The 19,517-nt window shown below is 59.7% G+C and overlaps 5 protein-coding genes across 5 annotated transcripts; 3 read left to right on the forward strand and 2 right to left on the reverse strand.

Annotated features, from left to right (window-relative positions):
* Positions 1-5: 5 nt before the first annotated feature.
* Positions 6-1,032, reverse strand: BJ171DRAFT_489399 (RNA ligase/cyclic nucleotide phosphodiesterase). Its single transcript, XM_053109481.1, has 2 exons — positions 782-1,032; positions 6-686 (listed from the first exon to the last, which is right to left on the reverse strand). The coding sequence occupies exons 1-2, from the start codon at positions 905-907 to the stop codon at positions 267-269; spliced, it is 546 nt and encodes a 181-aa protein (XP_052970658.1). The 5' UTR covers positions 908-1,032; the 3' UTR covers positions 6-266.
* A 924-nt stretch (positions 1,033-1,956) lies between these two features.
* BJ171DRAFT_210604 (uncharacterized protein) lies at positions 1,957-5,458 on the forward strand. Its single transcript, XM_053106358.1, has 5 exons — positions 1,957-2,769; positions 3,018-3,491; positions 3,763-3,843; positions 4,353-4,535; positions 5,135-5,458. The coding sequence occupies exons 1-5, from the start codon at positions 2,257-2,259 to the stop codon at positions 5,252-5,254; spliced, it is 1,371 nt and encodes a 456-aa protein (XP_052970659.1). The 5' UTR covers positions 1,957-2,256; the 3' UTR covers positions 5,255-5,458.
* Positions 5,459-6,158: 700 nt separating this feature from the next.
* BJ171DRAFT_210645 (uncharacterized protein) lies at positions 6,159-8,644 on the reverse strand. Its single transcript, XM_053106359.1, has 4 exons — positions 7,227-8,644; positions 6,850-6,941; positions 6,527-6,628; positions 6,159-6,329 (listed from the first exon to the last, which is right to left on the reverse strand). Exons 1-4 carry the CDS (start codon positions 8,184-8,186, stop codon positions 6,209-6,211), a joined length of 1,275 nt encoding a protein of 424 aa, XP_052970660.1. The 5' UTR covers positions 8,187-8,644; the 3' UTR covers positions 6,159-6,208.
* A 2,819-nt stretch (positions 8,645-11,463) lies between these two features.
* Positions 11,464-14,504, forward strand: BJ171DRAFT_210654 (uncharacterized protein). Its single transcript, XM_053106360.1, has 6 exons — positions 11,464-11,679; positions 11,829-11,876; positions 12,137-12,184; positions 12,331-12,466; positions 12,586-13,352; positions 13,683-14,504. The coding sequence occupies exons 1-6, from the start codon at positions 11,581-11,583 to the stop codon at positions 14,379-14,381; spliced, it is 1,797 nt and encodes a 598-aa protein (XP_052970661.1). The 5' UTR covers positions 11,464-11,580; the 3' UTR covers positions 14,382-14,504.
* Positions 14,505-17,742: 3,238 nt separating this feature from the next.
* Positions 17,743-19,503, forward strand: BJ171DRAFT_419387 (kinase-like domain-containing protein; the record flags this gene model as incomplete). Its single annotated transcript, XM_053107388.1, has 7 exons — positions 17,743-18,093; positions 18,209-18,360; positions 18,456-18,531; positions 18,628-18,649; positions 18,743-18,868; positions 19,000-19,182; positions 19,319-19,503. Coding segments are annotated over 7 exons (1,095 nt in total), but the record flags the coding sequence as incomplete, so codon positions are not given.
* Positions 19,504-19,517: the final 14 nt, after the last annotated feature.

A 19,517-nucleotide genomic window follows, 5' to 3' on the forward strand; every position in this document is an offset into this window, starting at 1 on the left:
CTCCCCCCTTCCTCTCCGTTCACATTCCAGAGCTTATTCGGCGGAGCCTGGGGGCTATGAACATGAACATGAACATGGGCATGAGCATGAGCATGGACATGAGCACGAACGTGTGTCAGCATGCGCCAGCATCAGCATGCCCCGCTCACAGCCATCGGGCCCATACAGTTGATATGTAGTTCCATCGTGTTCGTTCGTTCCATCCCTTCTCCGCCTCCGTCTGCCAGGACCGCCTCTCGCCACCGCATTCGCATTCACATTCGCATTCATGACCCAAGCGGAAACTCAGCCACCAGAGCCCAGTCCTTGATTTCGCCCTCCATCGACCATATCTGGACGCTCGAGATCTCAAACTCGATGCCGACGACTGTGCTCTGGCGCTTGATCTCGTCGGCCACACGCTGCTTGACAGAGTGCTCGAGGTCGCCGTATACCAGGGACAGGTGTGGCCAGTATTCCGGTGCCCCGATCTGGCCAAAGCCCTCGCGGGCTGCCTCGTTGAGCCGAACCAGAGCGTCGCTTGGCCCGGGCACCGCCATGACGCACTGGAAGAACATGTCCTTGATGGCGATTGCCTCGAGCTTGACCCGGAACGGAGGAACGGCCTTGGCTACCTGTGCTGTCAGATCACGCACTCGCTCGGGCTTGGAGGCGATCCCGCCAAGCAGGGTGATGTGGGGCGACCACTGATGGTGTTTGAGATGGGTGGGTGACGAGAAAAAAAAAATGAGCGGTGGACGGCGGAAACGGTGCACCATTGGATCGAACGGCTGGGACTCACCAGCGGGGTGTCGAGCTCTCTGGAATAGTGGCCGATGATCGACCCCAGCCGGGCGGCAATGGCAGGGTCGCTGGGGACGAGCCACAGCGAGTAGGCCTTGAGATCGGTGCGCTCATAGTACGACATGGCTGGGGCGAGAGAGCAGCAGCAGTAGGGTGGGGTGTTAGACCGGGACTGGATCGGATCGGCGGCTCGAGGGAAGCTGGGCCGATGGTTGATGGGAGGAAGAGGCTGGTGCAAGTCCCTGGCCAAGAGCCGCAGCCGCCGCGTCGCTCCAGGGCGTCAATCATGCCTTGGTGCCTCCAAGCAGCCCTCGATTCTGCCCCCTCGCCCCGCTCCCACAGTCGTCTCGGAGACAGCGGCAATCACAACTGCTTGGCCCCGCAATCGACGTCCGTCGCTGCCCCTGCTATAGCCTGAGTCTCACTTGTCCTCGCCCCGCTCCCGCTAGCACTGCGATTTGCTCTCTCGCCGCCAGAAGCCTCTCGCCAGCAGACCTCTGATATCACCACTACCAGATACTTGCACCGACCAGCGCGGTCGTCGATATATTCTCCTGACTTCCTTTGATACCTGGCTATGGCAGAACAGGAGCTCCGGAGCTCGCAGGCCGCCCTTGATAAGGTACCGCTCCGCGCTGCAGTTCGCATCTCTGGCATAGGCATCCGCTCGACGCGAACCTTGATCTCTCCCACACTGTGACGCTGGGCCGACTGCGACAGGGCGAGGAACGAGTGGATGCGGCGAGGAACGAGTGGATGCGGCGCCGAACGAGTGGATGTGGCATCGAACGAGTGGCACACTCGTTTCCTCCCGCTTTTTTTTCTCCTTGACGGGCTCTATGCTCTGACGAGACCAACGGTGGCATTTCCATTCAATGGCTTCTGGTTGTAGGCGCTCTCACGCGGTGGATCAAAGCAGGCACTGACGTCGAGCAAACGAGGGAGCAAAGCCTCGCTGCGGAATCTCGGTAAGCAGCGATTCCAGTCCCGGGAAATTACTGTGCCCGGATGGCTTGGACGGCCGCGCACCGATGCTGTTAGCCGAGACATGACAAGACCGCCAGCAATTCTCACGACCAAGCATCGCCGCACTATCCTGTCATCTCAACACCCACTCTTCCAGGAAGCAAGAGCCAAATCGGATCCAAGACCAACTTATCTCAACCCGCAGCTACAGCCGATCCCTCCAAAACTGGCACTGCCGAGCCGCCTGCAGAGAGCTGTGATGCCTCCGACAACAAGCCCGCAGATTCCCAGGCCCCACCGCCGTCCGAGGGAGCAGCTACTTCCGGCACACCTGGTGACGCCAAAGCCGCCGAGGCAGGCTCATCTGGAGGAGCAGGAACAGAGGCTCCGGATGCGAGTCAGCCCGAAGCCAGTGGCGAGCAGCCGTTGCCCGAGGACGAGCGACCTGGTACTCGCGGCTCCCTCGTAGATCTGGCCCGGATCGATGGTCTGGGCCAAAGCAACGACATGATATACGAAGACATCTCCGAGGCCGAGATCGCAGTCGATGACCAGGAGCAGGAGATGGAGGTGGTTGCCTCGGTCTCGCGCACCCTGGTCTCGCCGGCGCCCATGGACTACCAGGGCTTCACATTCATGAACGTCAACTACGAGCTGGATCCGGACACACCCCTCGTCGACTTGGTGACGCCTCTCTCGAGAGCCGACTCGATGCGGTCCTCTCCCGACGACGAAGCCCGAGCAGCATCTCCGCAGCGAACACAATCGCTGCAGGAGAACATCCCCATCATTCGCCCCAGCACCCCCACCGAAGACGCCGGCACCAGCGACGCCATCAAGGCTGTGGTCGGCGACGTCGTCATCCCAGAGCTTACCAAGGCCAACGAAATCATTCTGGAAGCTATCGACCGCGATGAGGTGATTTCGAACATCAAGGCTATCTTGGAGGTCAAGGAGAAGCTGCGGCTAAAGAACGAGGTTCTCCAGAATAAGCTCGCCGAGCACTTCAAGCGCAAGCGGGTACGAGGCCTGGCCGGCTGCATGTCTATACTTTGCTGGCCCGAGTCGTCGATTCCTGGTTCATCCAGTCTGCATGGAGCCTCAGCCCAAGCTTTTCACTTTGGCTCATCGATCCGCAGCATGACGGACTGCCGATGGCTTGGGAAGGACGGCGCTGCGCTGTGGATTCACTGAAGGGGAAGAGGGAGGATGACACAGCCGATGCTGGGTGAGTTCTTTGCAACTGACACTCCCGCTGTTGTGTCCAGAGCGACGACACCCGAGATACCGAGAAATCGGTGGCCGACCAAGAACAACGCTATGCAAACTGCATGGCTTCCCTCGTCGAGCTCCGCAAGGAGTACGAAAACATCAACACGAGCAACTCGCGCATCGTCAACGACTACAAAATCAAACTCGAGGAGAGGCTGGGCGAGGCCGAGGCTCGGGCGAACGAGTTTGCTGGCTTCAAGCGCTCGACCGCCCTCAGCTCCGAGAACTCGCGCACGGGCAAGTCCATTCCGATCAAGGTGCTGGACCAGCTCGAGGCCACGGAGCAGCGCAAGGAGAGCGAGGTTGTTGCCGTTCGTCTGGAAAACATCAAGCTGCGGAACAAGCTGCGCCGCCACGAACAGCTCTTGAGGCAGAAGGAGGAGCTGGCGGACGGGCTGCATCTGATCGACTTTGAACAACTCAAGATTGAGAACCAAACCTACAATGAGAAGATCGAGGAGCGCAACGAGGTCCGTGGGTTGAGAGGAAGTCGGCGGTCGAGGAATCGGCTTGCCGGGAGAGGAGCGAGAGCAGCGAGAGCAGCGAGCAAGAGTCCGAGCGAGTGTGAATGCGATTTGCGGTCGCTGGCTGGCACAGATGAATGCGGGTGTTTGCGAGTACTACCACTTGGGGGGGCCATCGGTGCTGACCCACGCCCCAAGAGCGGATCGGGATCCTCGCAGCTTCCGGATGTATCTGACAGCCACGCCAATCGATTTGTGCGTCGGGGTGGCATTGCAGGAGTTGCTCAAGCTGCGCAAGAAGATCACCAACATTGTCCAGGTGCTGACACATGTCAAGGAGAAGCTACAGTTTGTCCAGGTTGTAATCGCTGCCGCAGATTGCTGTTTCAGTGCTGGGAAGGAGAGAGGGAAGGGGGAGGAGGGTGAAGGTCAGCGAGCCGGATGGCCTTGATCCACAGATCATTGTACTTGCTGGGTGTTTTGCACAGTCTTTGGCTGTTCCAGCAGCCCTGGCTGATGGTGCTGCCGATCGTTCATTGCGCGCGACTGCTTGCCCTTGTGCAGTGTTCCCTGGCATCGAGATGTCGCTCGATTCGCCGTGGGACGGTCCTCGGAGCCATGATCGCTGTCCTTGACTTTCGGGGACCGATCGAGATCCCGGCTGCATGGCCAAAAGCTGGTCCCCTGCGGTCACCACTGTCACTGCTGTCACTGCTGTCACTGCTGTCACTGCTGTCACTGCTGTCAAGGCCCCCACGTTTGATCGCTCCTGGATCACACCCGCCCTCGACTGTCTCCTTCACAATCAACTGACCTCGATCTGCCTGTTTGATGCGTTTCTTCTCTCCTCGGTAATCAATCCTGCAGGGTGAAAACAGTGAGCTCAAGAAACAGCTGCGCCGGCTGGACGATGAGGTCTCGACCGAGCGGGACTGCCTGCCAACCGCCAAGCAGGAGCGAGACGGCCTGCGTTCCGAGAACCTGTCGCTGCGCCAGCACAACGGACTGCTGGGCAATGTCCCGCTGCTGCGAGACTTTGAGGGCAAAGTGGTGAGTCAGTCACCCCATCCCTGATGGGCGCCAGAATGGGAGCGGACCAGGACGGGAACGGAGGATTGGGCCGAGAGCGAATGGGCTTGGTCGAGGACAGGCACTGTTCGTTGTTCGCTGTTTGTCGTTCGCTCGTCGTTCTGGGGCCAGATCGGGCTGGCTCGGGTCGGGCTTGGAAGGAAGGAAGGACGAGTGTTTGTGTGCAGTTGGTGGATCCGATGCATTCGAGATCGCCCGATGCACTCGTTTCCACGGGCGCGCTCTTGACCTTGCATCCAGCGGGAGGAGTTGGTGCGATATTTGGGCAGCACCGTAGTTTCCATGTTTGCTGCCGGGGGTTACTTTGACGACCTGGCGTGCCTCATAACGGGCAGCGGGCAGCCTGGTGATGTTGTGAATCCAGGCCATATTGATTTTGAGGCGGTGTGTGGCGCCTTGGGGGAGGACGATGTTGATGAGGGCCGATCAGGTACGAGGCCTGGGCAAGCCAGGTTGAGCCAAAGCCAACCCACAACGAGCCACTGACAGTCCGCGATTTCGTTTTGGCCTCTGTCCTGGCTGCTTTTTGGGTTTGTGTTGTGCACATTCCTCCTCGTTAGGACGAGACAGAAGGGCTGAAGAACAAGATTGCCGAGCTTCGGTCGCAGCATGCCGAGCTGTCGGCAGAGATCCTGGTCGTCAAGCGCAAGATCCAGCGGGCACAGATGACGGCCTTGTAGCGACGATCCGACCCACCCCTCGGCTCTGCCCCCATTTCCCGCTGTCGCTCTTGTACTGCTGCCAGTCCTGTCCTGCTGCCAGTCTTGTCTTGTCTTGTCTTGTCTTGCTTTTGTTGTCTTGTCTTGACCTGTCCTGCCGTGGTGGCGCCTGTGCAGTGGGGCGAGATGATCCCGGGTCCGTGTGCACGTTTCGTTTCTCCTGGATCGCCTTGAGTGGTGCTGTGACCCAGCAAGGATGCGGAGACGGAACAAAACACATGTCCACCCACATCACCCGCAACCGCACCGGACCGGTCTGCAAAGAGTCCACGAGGGGAGAGAGAAGCGGACGAGTGGTTCGTTTTGGGAGAGAGATCTGTGAAACTTTACTTTTTTTTTGGGGGGGGGGAAGGAGAGAGGAGTTGTGTTCCAAGCAAAGTGTACTCAGTGAGAGAGGAAGAAAAAAAGAGAGAGAGAGAGAGAGACAGCAGCTTCAGGCGAGACTGGAGGAGAGGTTGGGGAGACGAGATGGCGGCCGAAAACGAGGGGTGTGAGAAAGCATGGATATGAGGCTTGTAGCAGCCGCCACCAGGAAGAGAGAGGAAGGAAGTGGGTGCTTCGAGAGCAAAAGGAAAGATTTGGTGGACTCCGTCGTGGGAGCCGGGAAGAGGGACGGGGGCCATGCTGCCAGGCCGGGTCCAGTCGGGATCAACGATCAGTGCGTCCTGCTGCCTGGTTCTTGCCAGGGAAGGATCACGCAAAGCATCGCTCCTGGCAGGACCCAGCTGTGGTTGGCCTGGCCCAACCCAATCTGGGATGTATCAGAAAACCAGGAAGCTTGTCTAGAGAATGAAATGGAGGAAGGGGTGATATAAGAAAGAGTGGAAGAAAAAGAAGGGGGTGGTGAAAGAAATAACCCGAGGAGGCAAGTAGTGAGCCCATTTAGGGGGTAGAGAGAAATCGACGACGCCGAGGCTACGCGATGATAAAGGGTGAAGAGGAAGGAAAAAAAGTGTCCGAAACGAAGCAGCACAGGATGCTGTTCCTGAGCAGCTCCATCGCCAAGTGGTGTGCACGGTGGTATTTTGATGACTCGCTTCAATATTTCGCCACGTTATTGGGAAGAGGAGTTCATTTCAGAAAGAGGGGAGGGGAGAGGGGAAGGGAAGGGGGGGGAGAGCTTTCAGGCTGATGCAACTGAGGGAGCTGTAGAGAAGGGTGTGGGGTCGCCACCAGCAAGCCGAGCGAGCAGTTGTCGTGAGAGCCATCGAGGAGCATCACCGCTTGACGTACTTCTCAGGATTGCCGCTGAAGAGCACATCCAAATAAGGCTTGAGGCATGGGTTCTCGGCGAGGATGTATCGCAGAAAGCCCACAGCTTTGCTTATTGGAATCCTGGGGGGGGGGCGGGAGTGTAAGACAAGGAGATAAGGAAGGATATATGCATCAGGAACACGCAGCATACAGCACAATTGAGAGAGACGGAGGCCGTTTGGCTCGCAATTACATTGGCTTTATCCTGCAAGCGCAGACACAGCAGCCCGTTTCCCCCTGTCTTCACACTGTCTGGGGCAGTAGTAAAGTGGGAGACCGGCAGCACATCGACGTGTGCTTACCATACACCTTGGTGGCTCGCTGAGCCATGTCGAATGACTTGACGGTCTTCGATTTTCTTCAAGGCCGAATCTCGCTTTCCACGACTAAAGTGCTGATTTCCAAACGAGATGGATCGATGGGGGTTGGTTGGTTGGTGGCAGAGATGGCCGGAGAAGAAGATGAAGCCAAACAAGAAGCCAAACAAGAAGCCAAAGAAGAGGAAGCAAAAGCGAGATGGGCGGAGAAGAAACCAAACGAGAAACTAGGAGTGAGCGAGGGTTACAAGCGTCACAATGTCTATGAGGTCCAGGCAGATCCTCTGCTTGTCAAAGATACCGCCTCCCCTCTGACGAGACATCGGGACAACAACGGCCAACTGCGCGATCGAGAGCCGTACCAGTTTTGCTAGGTTCAGGAGCTTTGTCCCATTGATGTAGTCATTTTCCATCATTCTTCCGACCGGATTCCAGGCCGTCGATGTTCCTTCAAACATTTGCAGATACATATTAAAGTAGCTTGGATCGGTGATGCCGGCTTCGAGGAATTTACTCATGGTGAGAAAGGTGCAATCGTGTGGGATATTACTTTGTGGAGACGAGACTGGAGTGGTGAGGGATGCCATCGGAAGAGGCAAGGGGAAGATCGTTGGTGTGGGAGCGCTGTGCAGACTGGGAGAGGGCGGATAGTAGTCCGGGGCCGGTTCATCGTCGGGGTACGGAGGAGACTGCGATAGCGTCTGGGACGAGCACGAGGGGTAGAGAGGTGGGACTGATGGAGGGTCTTCGGGGTACGGCGGCGGCGGCTCGTAAGAAATAGAAGGCCGGAATGGATCGCGCGTGTAGACAATGTTTAGCTCGTAATTGGCGGAGGTCAAGCCCAGCTGGCTGATGAGACTGGCGACGGTTGCGCCGGCGAATGATGGCGTGGTTTGGAGGTGGGTTCTGTTGCCCAGCACCGAATAGAACCAGGCAGGGTCAATCGACTGGTGGTTGATGGCCAAGCAGGCCTCGACCCAGTACTTGTGGATCAGGTACTCCTGGAGGGTCCATCGCTGCGGAATGCGGCGATGCGCCTCCCTGGGCGAATGGTGGCTGAAGGACTCTGCCAACTTGTCGCGGTCATGATCGAGGACCTCGATGCACGATGAGTACTGGCTGTCCGCGGCCGTGGCCGTGGCGATGGAAAGGGATCCTTGAGGGCTCTGGTCGTCCATATCAGGACAGGAAGAGTCTATGGCCATATCTTCATCTGGAGACTTGGTGAGGGCCATTTGCATGTCGTCGTCGTCGTCGTCGTCGTCGTCGTCGTCGTCGCCATCGTCGCCATCGTCGTAGAACGACCAAATCCGACTCTCCATGTTCTGTTGCTCATCCTGGAGATCGCCTGGGGCGGGTGCGACCGAGGCATTCGCATTGGCATGGGCATGGGCATGGGCATGAGTGTGGGTGTGGGTACGGGTATGGACGTAGGTACTGATCTGTGAGTAGGCCGGAGGAGATATCTCGGAGGGGACATAGGGGACACAGGGGTCGGGCTGGGCATTGGGCTGGGCATTGGGTTGGGAGATGGGTTCGGAGTCGAGCTGAAGGACAAAACGCGAGTCGAGCGACTGGCGGGATCGCTGGTACGACTCTGAACGGGGGTATTTCCAGCGCGTGGTATTGATACGGAAGGGAGGACCCAGCGGGCCGGTACAGAGAATATGAGAATAGGCTCGCGGACCATTGGCGCATCTCGATCAAGACCATCAGGGACGGGGCGGGGTCAAAGAGCGAGCTGGAAGGCGGGGGTCTGGTGAGGGTGATTGGGGGAGCATGGGACGCGCAGGAGCGGGATCCGGCGAAGGGCGAGGCGAGTTCCCCTCAGCCCCGAAAAGCGAGGCGGAAGAGCACGCGGTTGATGGATATGAGAGTGATATGGGCGGGCTCGGGACGGATGTACAGGACGGCAGTAAGGACGTACCGGCGGCGCTGATGGCAGATAATTCAGCGATATCGTCGTCGTCGCTGTCGGACTGGGTATCGTCCTCGTCGAGCTCCTGGTGCCAGGACGAGGGGGTGTAAGGGGTCTTTGAATCCAAAAGCGAATGCTGCAGAGCAGACACGGGGATTTTGCGACGGGAAATGGATATGGAGACTGTAAAGTCGAACTTGGAGCGTTGCGAGGACGCTTTGCAGAATTTGGGCATTTTTTGGAGCAGGACCGAGGGGGGGTGAGGCGAGCCGGGAGGCTAGAGAAGCAGCCAGGCGGCACTGGGCGGCGCCGGGAGGAGGCGGGAAAGGCGGAGGGAGGGAAGAGGAAGGGATGGTGTGGCGATCAGAGACCACGGGCGGGTATGATGGAGACAGAGGCACCGCAGAGACAGGCGCTGGATCGAACGAGAGCGCCTGGGAGGACACGACTGCTTGGACCGAACGAGCAAGTCTGAGAGAGCACGGCCACTCAGCAGCAGCAGTTTGCCTTTGGAGCCGCGGATCAGAAGCCTGGCCAGAGCCTGGGGGGGAGCAACAAGCGACGAGGAGCAAAGTGCACACGGGCGAGCAGGCGCTGAGTGTGGCTGCCTTTTCAGCGCTTGTTTGCGCAGGTGAGACGAAGATAATTCTTATGCATGTCCTTCTCGGGCGGGGCTTGTTCGGCAGCGCCGATGCACCAGGGGAGGACGAGTGCTGCGCGAGGGATGCAGCCGCCGATTGGTGGGCAAAGGACAAGATGCCGCCGGGCGGGGGTTGGAGATGCAGCCAGGGCGAGAGGCAGGTTGATGATGAGGGGGGCAGTGGTGCAGCCGGGCGTGGTGCCAAGCAGGCTCTCAGCAGACATCCACCTGCGCTGGCGATACAAGACACAGTAGGCCGGCCGCGCTGTTTCTATGCTTCCCCCCCTGTCTTTCTCGTTTGTCCTGGCGCCAAGGGGAGCCATGCAGCAGATGTGGCAGGTGTGGCAAATGGAGCAAATGCAGCAAATGCAGCAAATGCAACAAGCGCGGATGCACAGCGGGCGAGTGGGTGTCGGGCGTGCAACGCGACCGGGCGAGAAAATGCATTAGGTTGTGTCGCAATGGCCGGGCAATGACCATGGGTGCGGCGCAGGGCGCTGGTGCGTGGTGGCATATCGGGAGTGCATGTCGAGAGTGCATGTCGAGAGTGCATCGAGACCACGGCGGTGGCGGCGACCAGAGCCACCGATGATCGATACCCTGGAGATGGCAAAAGCCGTCGCGGTCCTGCCGAGGGGGAGGGAAGGGGCAGGTCGCTGCAGACGGCGCTGGTATCGTGTCGGGTGACCATCGGGCGACTGTGGTGCTGGTGCTGGCAAGCAAATGGTTGGCGGATGGCAGGCGGATGGCAAACGAATGGCAGGCGAATGGCTGGTGTCGTCGATCGGCATTGGTGGTTTTGGTGGTGGACGGTCGCATCGGCATTGGTGTTGGGGTGTTGTCCATGCCACGATGGTACCGCAACGGCGCTGGCCGCCCACCATGCACGTTCGCAGCGAGACTTGGGCGGTGTCGCCTACTGGCGGCCGCATGCCGGCACAAGTCTCGTTGGTGCTGCTGCTGGTGCTGCTGCTGGTGCTGCTGCTGCAGGAGGTCGCTGCAGCAATGCGGTGCAAGCGCTGGCTGTCCGATCGGCTTTGTCGATGCATTAACGACTTGACTGGCCAGCGCATCGACACGCCCTTGTCAGGCCCGATCGAAACTGCTGACTCTGCGTCGTCTCGGCGGCTGCGGCGCGGCCTTTCCCGTCTCCTGCCTCCCCCTCCCTCTCTTCTTGGGGCTGTGCGGGTCGGGTGGAACGGCAGGGCGATCCGCGTCCATGTTTGGTCCCGCTGGGTGGGGGTGCCGGCCGCCATGGTGTCGTCGCGGCTGTGTCCAGATTCGCCCCTTGGTGCTCGGCCTGCCCGGATGAATTCCCTCTGCGGTGACTCACATTCGAGGCCGTGTCTGCGGCTGCCCGTTGTCGCCTCCGTTCCTGTTCTTGTTCCTGTTCCTGTTCCTGTTCCTGTCGGTCTCGTTGCAGGGATGCTGGCTTGTGGCTCTGGCTCATGCCGGCCCTGTGGGTCTGCCACTGCCACTGCTGCTGCTGCTGCTGCTGCTGGTGCCGGTGCTGGCCCTGATCTTGTGAGTCCTGTGGATGCTGTTGGCCATGACGCCCCATGCGATTCCCTGGTCTCTGGCGTCTCGATTCTGTTGCCACCAGATCTGCCCAGTATCCTCAGCGCCACATTCCACATGTCCAGCAGCCTCCCGACGGTCCTGCTCTATCCTGCCTCGATGGCGGGCGCTGTCGGGGGCTCACTTCCACGAGGACTCCGTATCCGGCGCCGCTCTCTGACGGGCGGAATGGCCATTGTCCCCGTGCTGTTCCAGCATCGGCGACCCAACTCCATGCCATTCTGGCACCGGCGACTCAGATCCGTGGCATCGCCATGCAGCCTCCTGGCATCGGGCACTGGCATCGGGCACGTCGCTGGCTCGCAGACTCGGCGCTGCTTTCGTATTGGGTCCATTTGCATGTGAATGCTCCTCATGAGCGGATGGTTGGTCCGGGTATTCTCCACGGCCATTTCTCCAGCCGCCTTTCCTCCAATCCGGCGCCGCGTTGCCCTGCCCACCAACATCCTCCTGATCTTCCCTCCCCCCCCCGGCCAGCATCGTCGTGCATCCCGCTCCGACTCTCTCAGCTCCGACCTCACTGGCAATCTCTCTGGCCGTTCTGTCTCGCTCCCACCTGCTGCCATTCCTGCCTGCTGCAATGTCGTTTCGCGATATGATCGGCGCCGGTGGCGAGTGCTCTGCCAATGGCAACTCGCTCGCAAAGCTGTCCAACCATCTTCAGGCTCCCAGCAGCAGTGTAAGATTGAGACTCTTGCGAAGGACCGCCAACGACGATGGGCTAAGCTTGGTTGAGCCGAATTGAGTGATGTGGGTCTGTGGCTCTGGCTCTGGCTCTGGCTCTGGCTAAAACTAAAATGGCTGTCGTCCTCGATTCCTCGTCCGCAGTCCTTTCGTGCACCTCCGAGTCTCATCAACGCCGAAGAATATCTCCAAGTGAGTTCCTTTCCTATCCCCCATCGTACCCTCCATGATCGCCGATGCCATCCAAGCATCCCACTATCCAAGCATCCCACTATCCAAGCATCCCACTATCCAAGCATCCCATCACCCATTCCCATCACCATTCCCATCACTGGCATTCCTGCACTCCAATTCGTCCTGCGGCCCCTTCTGTACTGTCCCATGGCACCTAATGGTATTCGACTCTCTGCCGGCTCCACGCCTGCTGCTGCCGGATCTTTCCGATCAAACAGAATCCTCTGAACAGACCCCCGCGTGAAGGTGTCTTCGATCCAGCCGAGGTAGAGCCACCGAATCTATCTGCGCATTTGCCTATGGGAGCCTCACTCGATTGCGCTGCTGCATCACCGTTTGCCCATGCGTTCTGAAAACTGCCTCGACTGAAATGCTCCTGCTCATGTCCGCCGCCCTCGCTCTCATGTCGTAGTTTACTCGGGATTTTCTCGGCTCCTCCCGCCCTGGTGCCCCGCGGCTCGCAGGTCCCAGAGAGCCCTTCCAGCTCGACGCCGTCCATCGAGAGCTGGAGCGCACTCTGGACCGAGAGCGACCAGTGGAACCCTCTGGTACGATCGATTTGACTCGCAGCCGCCAGCATGCTGCCCCCATATGCGCCGCTCAGGCTCTCTGTCGTCGTGGCTGCTGACATGTAGGCTCCTCGGACCGCTTTCAATGTCCTATCTAGCCTCTGGCTGGGCCTCCGAATTCAACCGCTTCAAGGGCAAGCACGTTCCAGCTGCATCCCAGTTCGATCCACATTTCGAAACAGCCTTCCAGCAGGCTGCCCTCGCCTCTTCGAGTATTCAGGTCCGCGAGTCGCAATCCGGGCCGATCGTGGACGATGCCGCCCAGAGGGCCTTTGACCAGGTTTTCGAGCAAGTCTCGCAGCAGCACGCCGTCGACTGGACCCAGGAGTTCCAGGCCGCGCATTCGACTGCTGCTTTGCTGCAGAACGAGTCGAGCGTGGCGTGGGCCGACGAGTTTGCAGCGCACACAAGCCAACCCTTTGCCGGCTCTGCGGACGAGCAGCAGCTCAACGAATCTTTCGAAAAGGTCTGGCAGAATATCAAGGACCAGATGCCGCTCCGAGGCGACGGCCTGGGCACAGACTTTGTCGATCCGTCGTGGGAGGACGAGTTTCTCGGAAACAACTCGACGTGGCCGGTGCAAGACTTTAACGACGTCAAGTCGATACCATATCAGTTTGAGAGCGACAACCCTTTCCTCAACCACCCGGATCCGTTCTCGGAGGCTCTGCGGCTCTACAACGAAGGCGGAAATCTGTCGGATGCCGTCCTGGCGCTCGAGGCTGTCGTCCAGAAGCAGATCGACCACAGCGAAGCGTGGATGCTGCTTGGTCAGATCCAGGCCGAGACTGAGCGGGAGATTCCTGCGATCGCAGCGCTGCAAAAGTGTCTCGAAATCGATCCCAGCAATGCCGATGCCCTGCTGGTAAGTGCTGGTGCAGTGTGCGGGCGGGACGGCGCCTGTTTATCCGTGCCTATGCACTATCGGATCGGCATCCTGAGTAGTAGCGAAGCGCCGACAGGCTGGAGCAATCCGTCAGACACTATTCCTGTCGACCGGGGCACTGCTGGGGAGCATGTCCGTTAGCCAGATCGGGCCGCCCTACTGCCTGAGACGCTCGGTCCTCGTAGTGGGCTCGTGCATTGAACTCGTACCATGGATGGGAGCCACAGATTGCGTGATGTTGGTCTGTATTCCTGCTCGAGAAAGCGCGTATTCAACTGCCATTGCCGTTTTCCACCCCCTCCCTCCAAGGCTCTGGCTGTCAACTACACCAACGAAGGCATGAACAACGAATCGTATCTGACCCTCGAGCGTTGGGTCCAGACAGCATATCCAACGCTGGCGTCCTGGCGTGAGTCTCGGCTGTCGCCATTCTTCTCCGAGAACGATGTGCGCCAGCACGTCATGACGCTCTACCTCGAGGCAGCACAAAAGGGCCCGTCGGCGGGCATGCAGCGCGACGGCAAGACGAGCACCAACGGACAGATCGATGCCGATGTGCAGGTCGGGCTCGGGGTGCTCTGCTACAACCTCGGCGAGTTTGACAAGGCCATCGACTGCTTCACGTCCGCGCTGTCGGTGCAGCCAGACAACTACCGGCTCTGGAACCGGCTGGGCGCCACGCTGGCCAACTCGGGAAAGAGCGAGCAGGCAATCGAGGCCTACCACCGGGCGCTTCAGATCAAGCCGACGTTTGTGCGGGCGCACTACAACCTCGGCATCAGCTGCATCAACATTGGCTGCTACAAGGAGGCCGCAGAGCACCTGCTGGGAGTGTTGCATATGCAGCACTCGGGCGTGCTCCAGGGCCGGCATGCCGACGACTGGGGAGGGCAGAGCGTCTGGGAGACGTTGCGCCGCGTCTTTACGTTGATGCACCGGGAGGATCTGGTCCAGAAGGCATTTGACCAGCCCGACCTGGCGCTGTTCCGCGGCGAGTTTGAGTTTTAGGCTCCGGCGTCGTGGGCGATCAGCGTGATGAGCACCTTGTAGTTGCCGAGTTTTGCTTCTTTTATTTTATTTTATTTTATTTTATTTTTGAAACATGCTGAACTAAGTTCGGGAGCCCAGTCGAATCTGTTGAATCGGTCCGGCAGCAGCGGTCGCAGACACAAAACGGAATGTCGGCCCACGCCGACCCAGACACCCGTGAGGCTCGGTCGGCACCAATGCGTGGCGCAGGATCGGAATCACGTGTCAGAGTTCCGCCTGGCGAGACGCGCGTGCTCGTGAAGGGCAGCGCGAGTCGACACAAACAATGCTGCGGACAGCGCGATTGGTGCTATGAATAGGAAGCCTGGTGCGACGGCGGTGTGACGGCGGGAGCAGGATTGTGTGGACGGCAAGGGGGCAGCAAGGGCCGCGTTGTGTGGTGTGTCCGGTGTGCGTTGAGCTGTGCTGCACTGTGTCGGAGCGTGCCGTCGCACTGTGTGAATTGCACTACCTTACAGCCACATACTGTCGCTCGTGCCGAGTGGCGTGTCCCACCCGCGCGCCTCCACAAGCAGACACACAGCACACAGTCGCAAGCTGTAGCTCAGTCGCACCCAAGCGCTGTCCCACACTTGCGCCAGTCCCGTGCGACACTGGTGCGACACGTCCGGCGCCCGTGTTACCGCCGCATGCTGTATGTCCCGCCGCAGTGTGCGTGTGTGCGCGCACAGAACTGCCGCACAGAACCCCCCACACCTGCCCTGCCCACAGGCCTTGGCCAGGCGCTTGCACCCATCCTCGCCGACACCCGCCAGCCAGCCCATCTCCTCCTTTGCCTCCGTCTCCTCTCCCGGGGAAGCCGACCGACGACCGACGACGATATCGACGGCGCCTGCCTGGCCCTCTGCCCTCCAGCCAGTCGCCCGCTTCTGCCTCCTGCTGCCCGTCGCCCGATCGCCTTGCCCGGCCACCACGTCCCTGCCGCCTTCCACCCGCCGGCCATGAGCTCCTTCAACCATTCCCAACAACCCTCCGCTCACCACAACGGCACCTCCACCCGGTACCACCGCTCCTCTCAGATATTCCAAGAAGGTAGGATCACGGCCGCATCTGTCGGGTTGGCTTGGTCTTGGCGGCCTGGTCTCGATAGCTGCCGCTTCGTTGGCACACTGCGTCTGCGCTTTCTGGGTCAGTCCGCCGGCTCCTTCGGGCAATGCCGCCAGCGCATATCCGGGCCGATGGCGCACCTGTCCGATATCGCCAGCCAGCCGGCGGCTGCAAGAAAGCGCCTCTGTCATCAAAACCACGGGTGCTGCTCGCCAACAACGCCGCTATATCAACCGAGTCCGAGCTCTCGCTCCCTCAGGAGGGCGTTGCGCTGCTCCAATCCCCACGGCAATCTCTGTCCGCAGTCTGGCCATCCGGCCGAGGCCGCTGGCACCGCACCTGCTGTTGATCAGAGGGAGTCTGCTCTGCCGGAGCCCTCCCCTCTCGCACGTGTCTCGGGTGCCCTGCGCTGCCGCCGTTGAATCGCAGCCGTGGTCCGATCAATCTTTGCCGCGGAACTTGCACAGGCAAGCAATGCAATGCTGACCCAACAACATCGTGCCGCATATGCTTCTGTTTCCGCGCAGATCCCTCCTTTGATGCCCTCTCCAAGGATGCCGGATCAAGTGCCAACGCATCTCTGCACGGACGCAACCGTGGCTTGAGTGCCGTCCGACGGACCAGCGTCCTCGCCAACCAGCCCTCGAAGGACAATCTCGCGGCCGAGGAGTTGGCTCCTGCTGCCGAGCTGCAGCGCAACGGCTACCTGGACCACCGACTCAGCACCCACCAGAGCTCGCTGGAGCGGGCCGTCCTAGGCGTCGCTGCTGCCAGCGCCTCCGTGTCGTCGCATCTGCACTCTCCGTCGCAGACACCGGGGTCGCCAAAGTTTGGTACCGCCCATGTTGTTGCGTAAGTTCCTCTGGCGTGGCTCCCTTCGTAGGCTATGCTCGTGTTTCATGGACTTGGATACCAGATTCATGCAGTTTGAGTGGGTGGTCTGGTCCAGAACAAGCCCTCCGTCGCTGATCAGGGAGCTTGTTCTGGATAGCAAGGATGGATGAGGCGTCCCGTTTCCGTGTTCCTGTTCACGCTCTTCGGCCTTCTCTCAGCCTTCCCTCGGCCTTCCCTCGGCCTGCCTTCCGACTTGCCATGATGTCTTTCCCGACCCCGTTATCACCTCCGCGCCGCGCGCTGCCCCCATTCGTTCGCTCGCGGTCGTGCACACTCGATCACACACCTTGCAGTCGGACTTGAGCCCAGAGCTAACCCCGAGACATCCACCCTGCATCGTAGACGCAAGAAATCGGATGCCGATGTGTCGGGATCCGGTCCCTCGACTGCTCTTACGAACCGAGCCAGCTTCCATCGGCCCGTCGACAAGCCGCCCTCAAGCTTGGCCAAGAGCCCTTCGCAGACCCACCTTAACGGCAAGCGTGCCTCCGCGACCATCAAGCCCTCGATGCTCCCCGTTCCCACGTACTCGGTCTCCCCCGAGTCCCGCCCACGCAGCCAAAAGACGCCGACGTCATCCACGTCTGTGCCGTCGTCCAGGGTTGCCCCAAACTCGGCTGGCACACAGACGATGCCTCCCTTGAGCGCAAAATCATCGGTGGTCTCGAGCACCGTGTCTCCTTCAATGCCGACGCTGCAGCCTCCAACCATGCTGACTCAAAAGTCGAGGGCCTCGCTGGGCCCCTCCAGCTTTGCCTCGCAGCTCTCTCAGCAGCTTGCCCAAGTCTCAGTCAACTCCAACGGCACCTACAAGACTTGGGGCAGCGGACTGGCCTCGGTCAACCCTTCCCACGGCTATGGCGTCGAGAGAAACCCCTTCACCAACACCCGTGGACCCTCTCCTCAGAAGCTGCATCTCGAGTCGCCCACCAAGACGCCCAGCCGATCGGGTTCGGGCGGGAGCGAGTCTGCATCCCCGGGCATCTCCTATCCACTCTCGGCCTCTGGTGGGTCCTGGCGACCGCATGTGCTGTCAGTGGTGATGAGGTTAACTGGGTCGGGGCGCCACGCTTATATCTATCGCGATCTCGCTTGCGAGAGATCATGATTTGGCCCTCCCGAAGCGTCTGCGCTCCTTGCTGATCCCGGATATCGGTGCCTCATCCTCCCTTCATTTTCAGATGCATTCCACAACTTCAAAGACATCCTTACCCCTTATGAGCACAACGAGCTGTTTGGGTATAGCAACGAGATTTATTTCCTCGGCAGTCCTAGCGTCGACAAGATCGGCAGCGCGCGCCGCCGCACGGGTGCTGACGACGGATCGAGGTCCACCCAGGAGATCGAGAGCGCCGTCTACAACAATGGTACCGTATCGATGCAGCACTGTGCGGACCACGTAGACTCGAGTCGCTCCTTTGGTGCGCATGCAGCCCGCGTGCCTTTCCTAACGACGCTGATCCTGACCTCCTCACTCCTGCCTTGCGAAACGACGCACCAACCAGGCTATGACGACTCCCGCGGCGATTACTATTTGACCAAGCACGACCATATTGCGTATCGGTACGAGGTTCTGGGCCTTCTCGGCAAAGGCTCGTTCGGACAGGTTGTCAGATGTCTGGATCACAAGACCAAGAAAACGGTTGCTCTCAAAATTATCCGAAACAAGAAGCGCTTTGAAAAGCAGGGCCTGGTGGAGGTCAAAGTTCTGGAGCAGCTCAAGAGCCAGGTACGCATCGGGATGAGTGGCCGCCGATGCGTCGTCTCAGCCACGTTGTATTTTGAATCTTCGCCGGCCAGATCAGCGTCGCCAGCCCTCTCACGCACTCTCACCTGGACACCAGGATCCCGACGACACCCACAACATCATTCACATTGGCGAAAGCTTCCACTTCCGCGGCCATCTGTGCATCACCTTTGAGCTGCTGGGCATCAACCTGTACGAGTGGCTCAAGGCGGGCAGCTTCCGCGGCGTCCATCTGGGTGTCGTCAAGAGGTAGGTGCATTCTGTTCAGTAGGGAATGCCCTTGCGGCTTGGGTACGTCTGAGCATTAGCACGCGGGGCCTCACACGCGTCTCTATCGGCCCTAGATTCACGATCCAGCTGCTGCAATGCCTGCTGTTGCTTCAAAAGGAGAAGATAATCCACTGCGACTTGAAACCCGAGGTGAGTATTCTCTGTCGTGATCAGCGGGATGCATTGCCCCTGCTTCGGCTGAAGCGGTGTCGCTAACCCCTGCTGCTTTGCACTCCTCCTCCCCAGAACATCTTGCTTCGGGACCCTGGTTTCATCTGCCCAAGCCGCAGCGACGCAAACGAGCACCGCGGCGCCCCAAGCCCGCACAGCCCGTCGCCCACCGGGAGCCCCTATCCCCCAGACTTTGACATGAGCTCGCCCGCCTACGGCATCAAGGTCATTGATTTTGGCAGTAGCTGCCTTGAGCACGAGAAGGTCTACACTTATGTGCAAAGCCGATTTTACAGAAGCCCCGAGGTCATTTTGGGTACGTGCTGAGCCCCGTGCGTCCGAGTGGTGGTGTTCGAGGGAGGATATGTTCAGCGAGGCTGCGACTTGTGTCTTGGTCGGCACTTAGGGAAGGCGCTCGCGGTTTAACATGCTCCGTGCATCATCCAGGCATCAGCTACAGCACGGCCATCGATATGTGGTCCCTCGGCTGTATCCTGGCCGAGCTCTACACCGGCTACCCGCTCTTCCCAGGCGAAAACGAAGAAGAGCAGCTGGCGTGCATCATGGAAGTCAAGGGCCTCCCTGACGCAAGCTTTGTTGACTGTGGCAGTCGCAAGAAGAAGTTCTTTGGTAGGTGCTCCTCGCTGCCGCTGCCGCTGCGATTTGGGGGGGGGGACGCTTTGTACTTGACGGCCGAGCGCCGTCCCTTGACCACATGGTCGCTGCAAGCATTCTGACCTGATTCCGAACTGCCATCTCGTATCAGATAATGGCCCCAAGCTTAAGCCCAACAGCAAGGGCGTGATTCGTCGCCCCGGTAACCCGTCCAAGTCTCTTGCCAAGGTCTTGAAGTGCCACGACACTGCCTTTATCGACTTTATCGAGCGCTGCCTTATCTGGGACCCGGACAAGCGCATGACACCCCAGGAGGGCTTGAACCACGAGTGGATCGTTGGCCACTCTGC

Source organism: Polychytrium aggregatum, assembly GCF_025602895.1.
Source record: "Polychytrium aggregatum strain JEL109 chromosome Unknown BJ171scaffold_4, whole genome shotgun sequence".
Classification (NCBI taxonomy): Eukaryota; Fungi; Chytridiomycota; class Chytridiomycetes; order Polychytriales; genus Polychytrium; species Polychytrium aggregatum.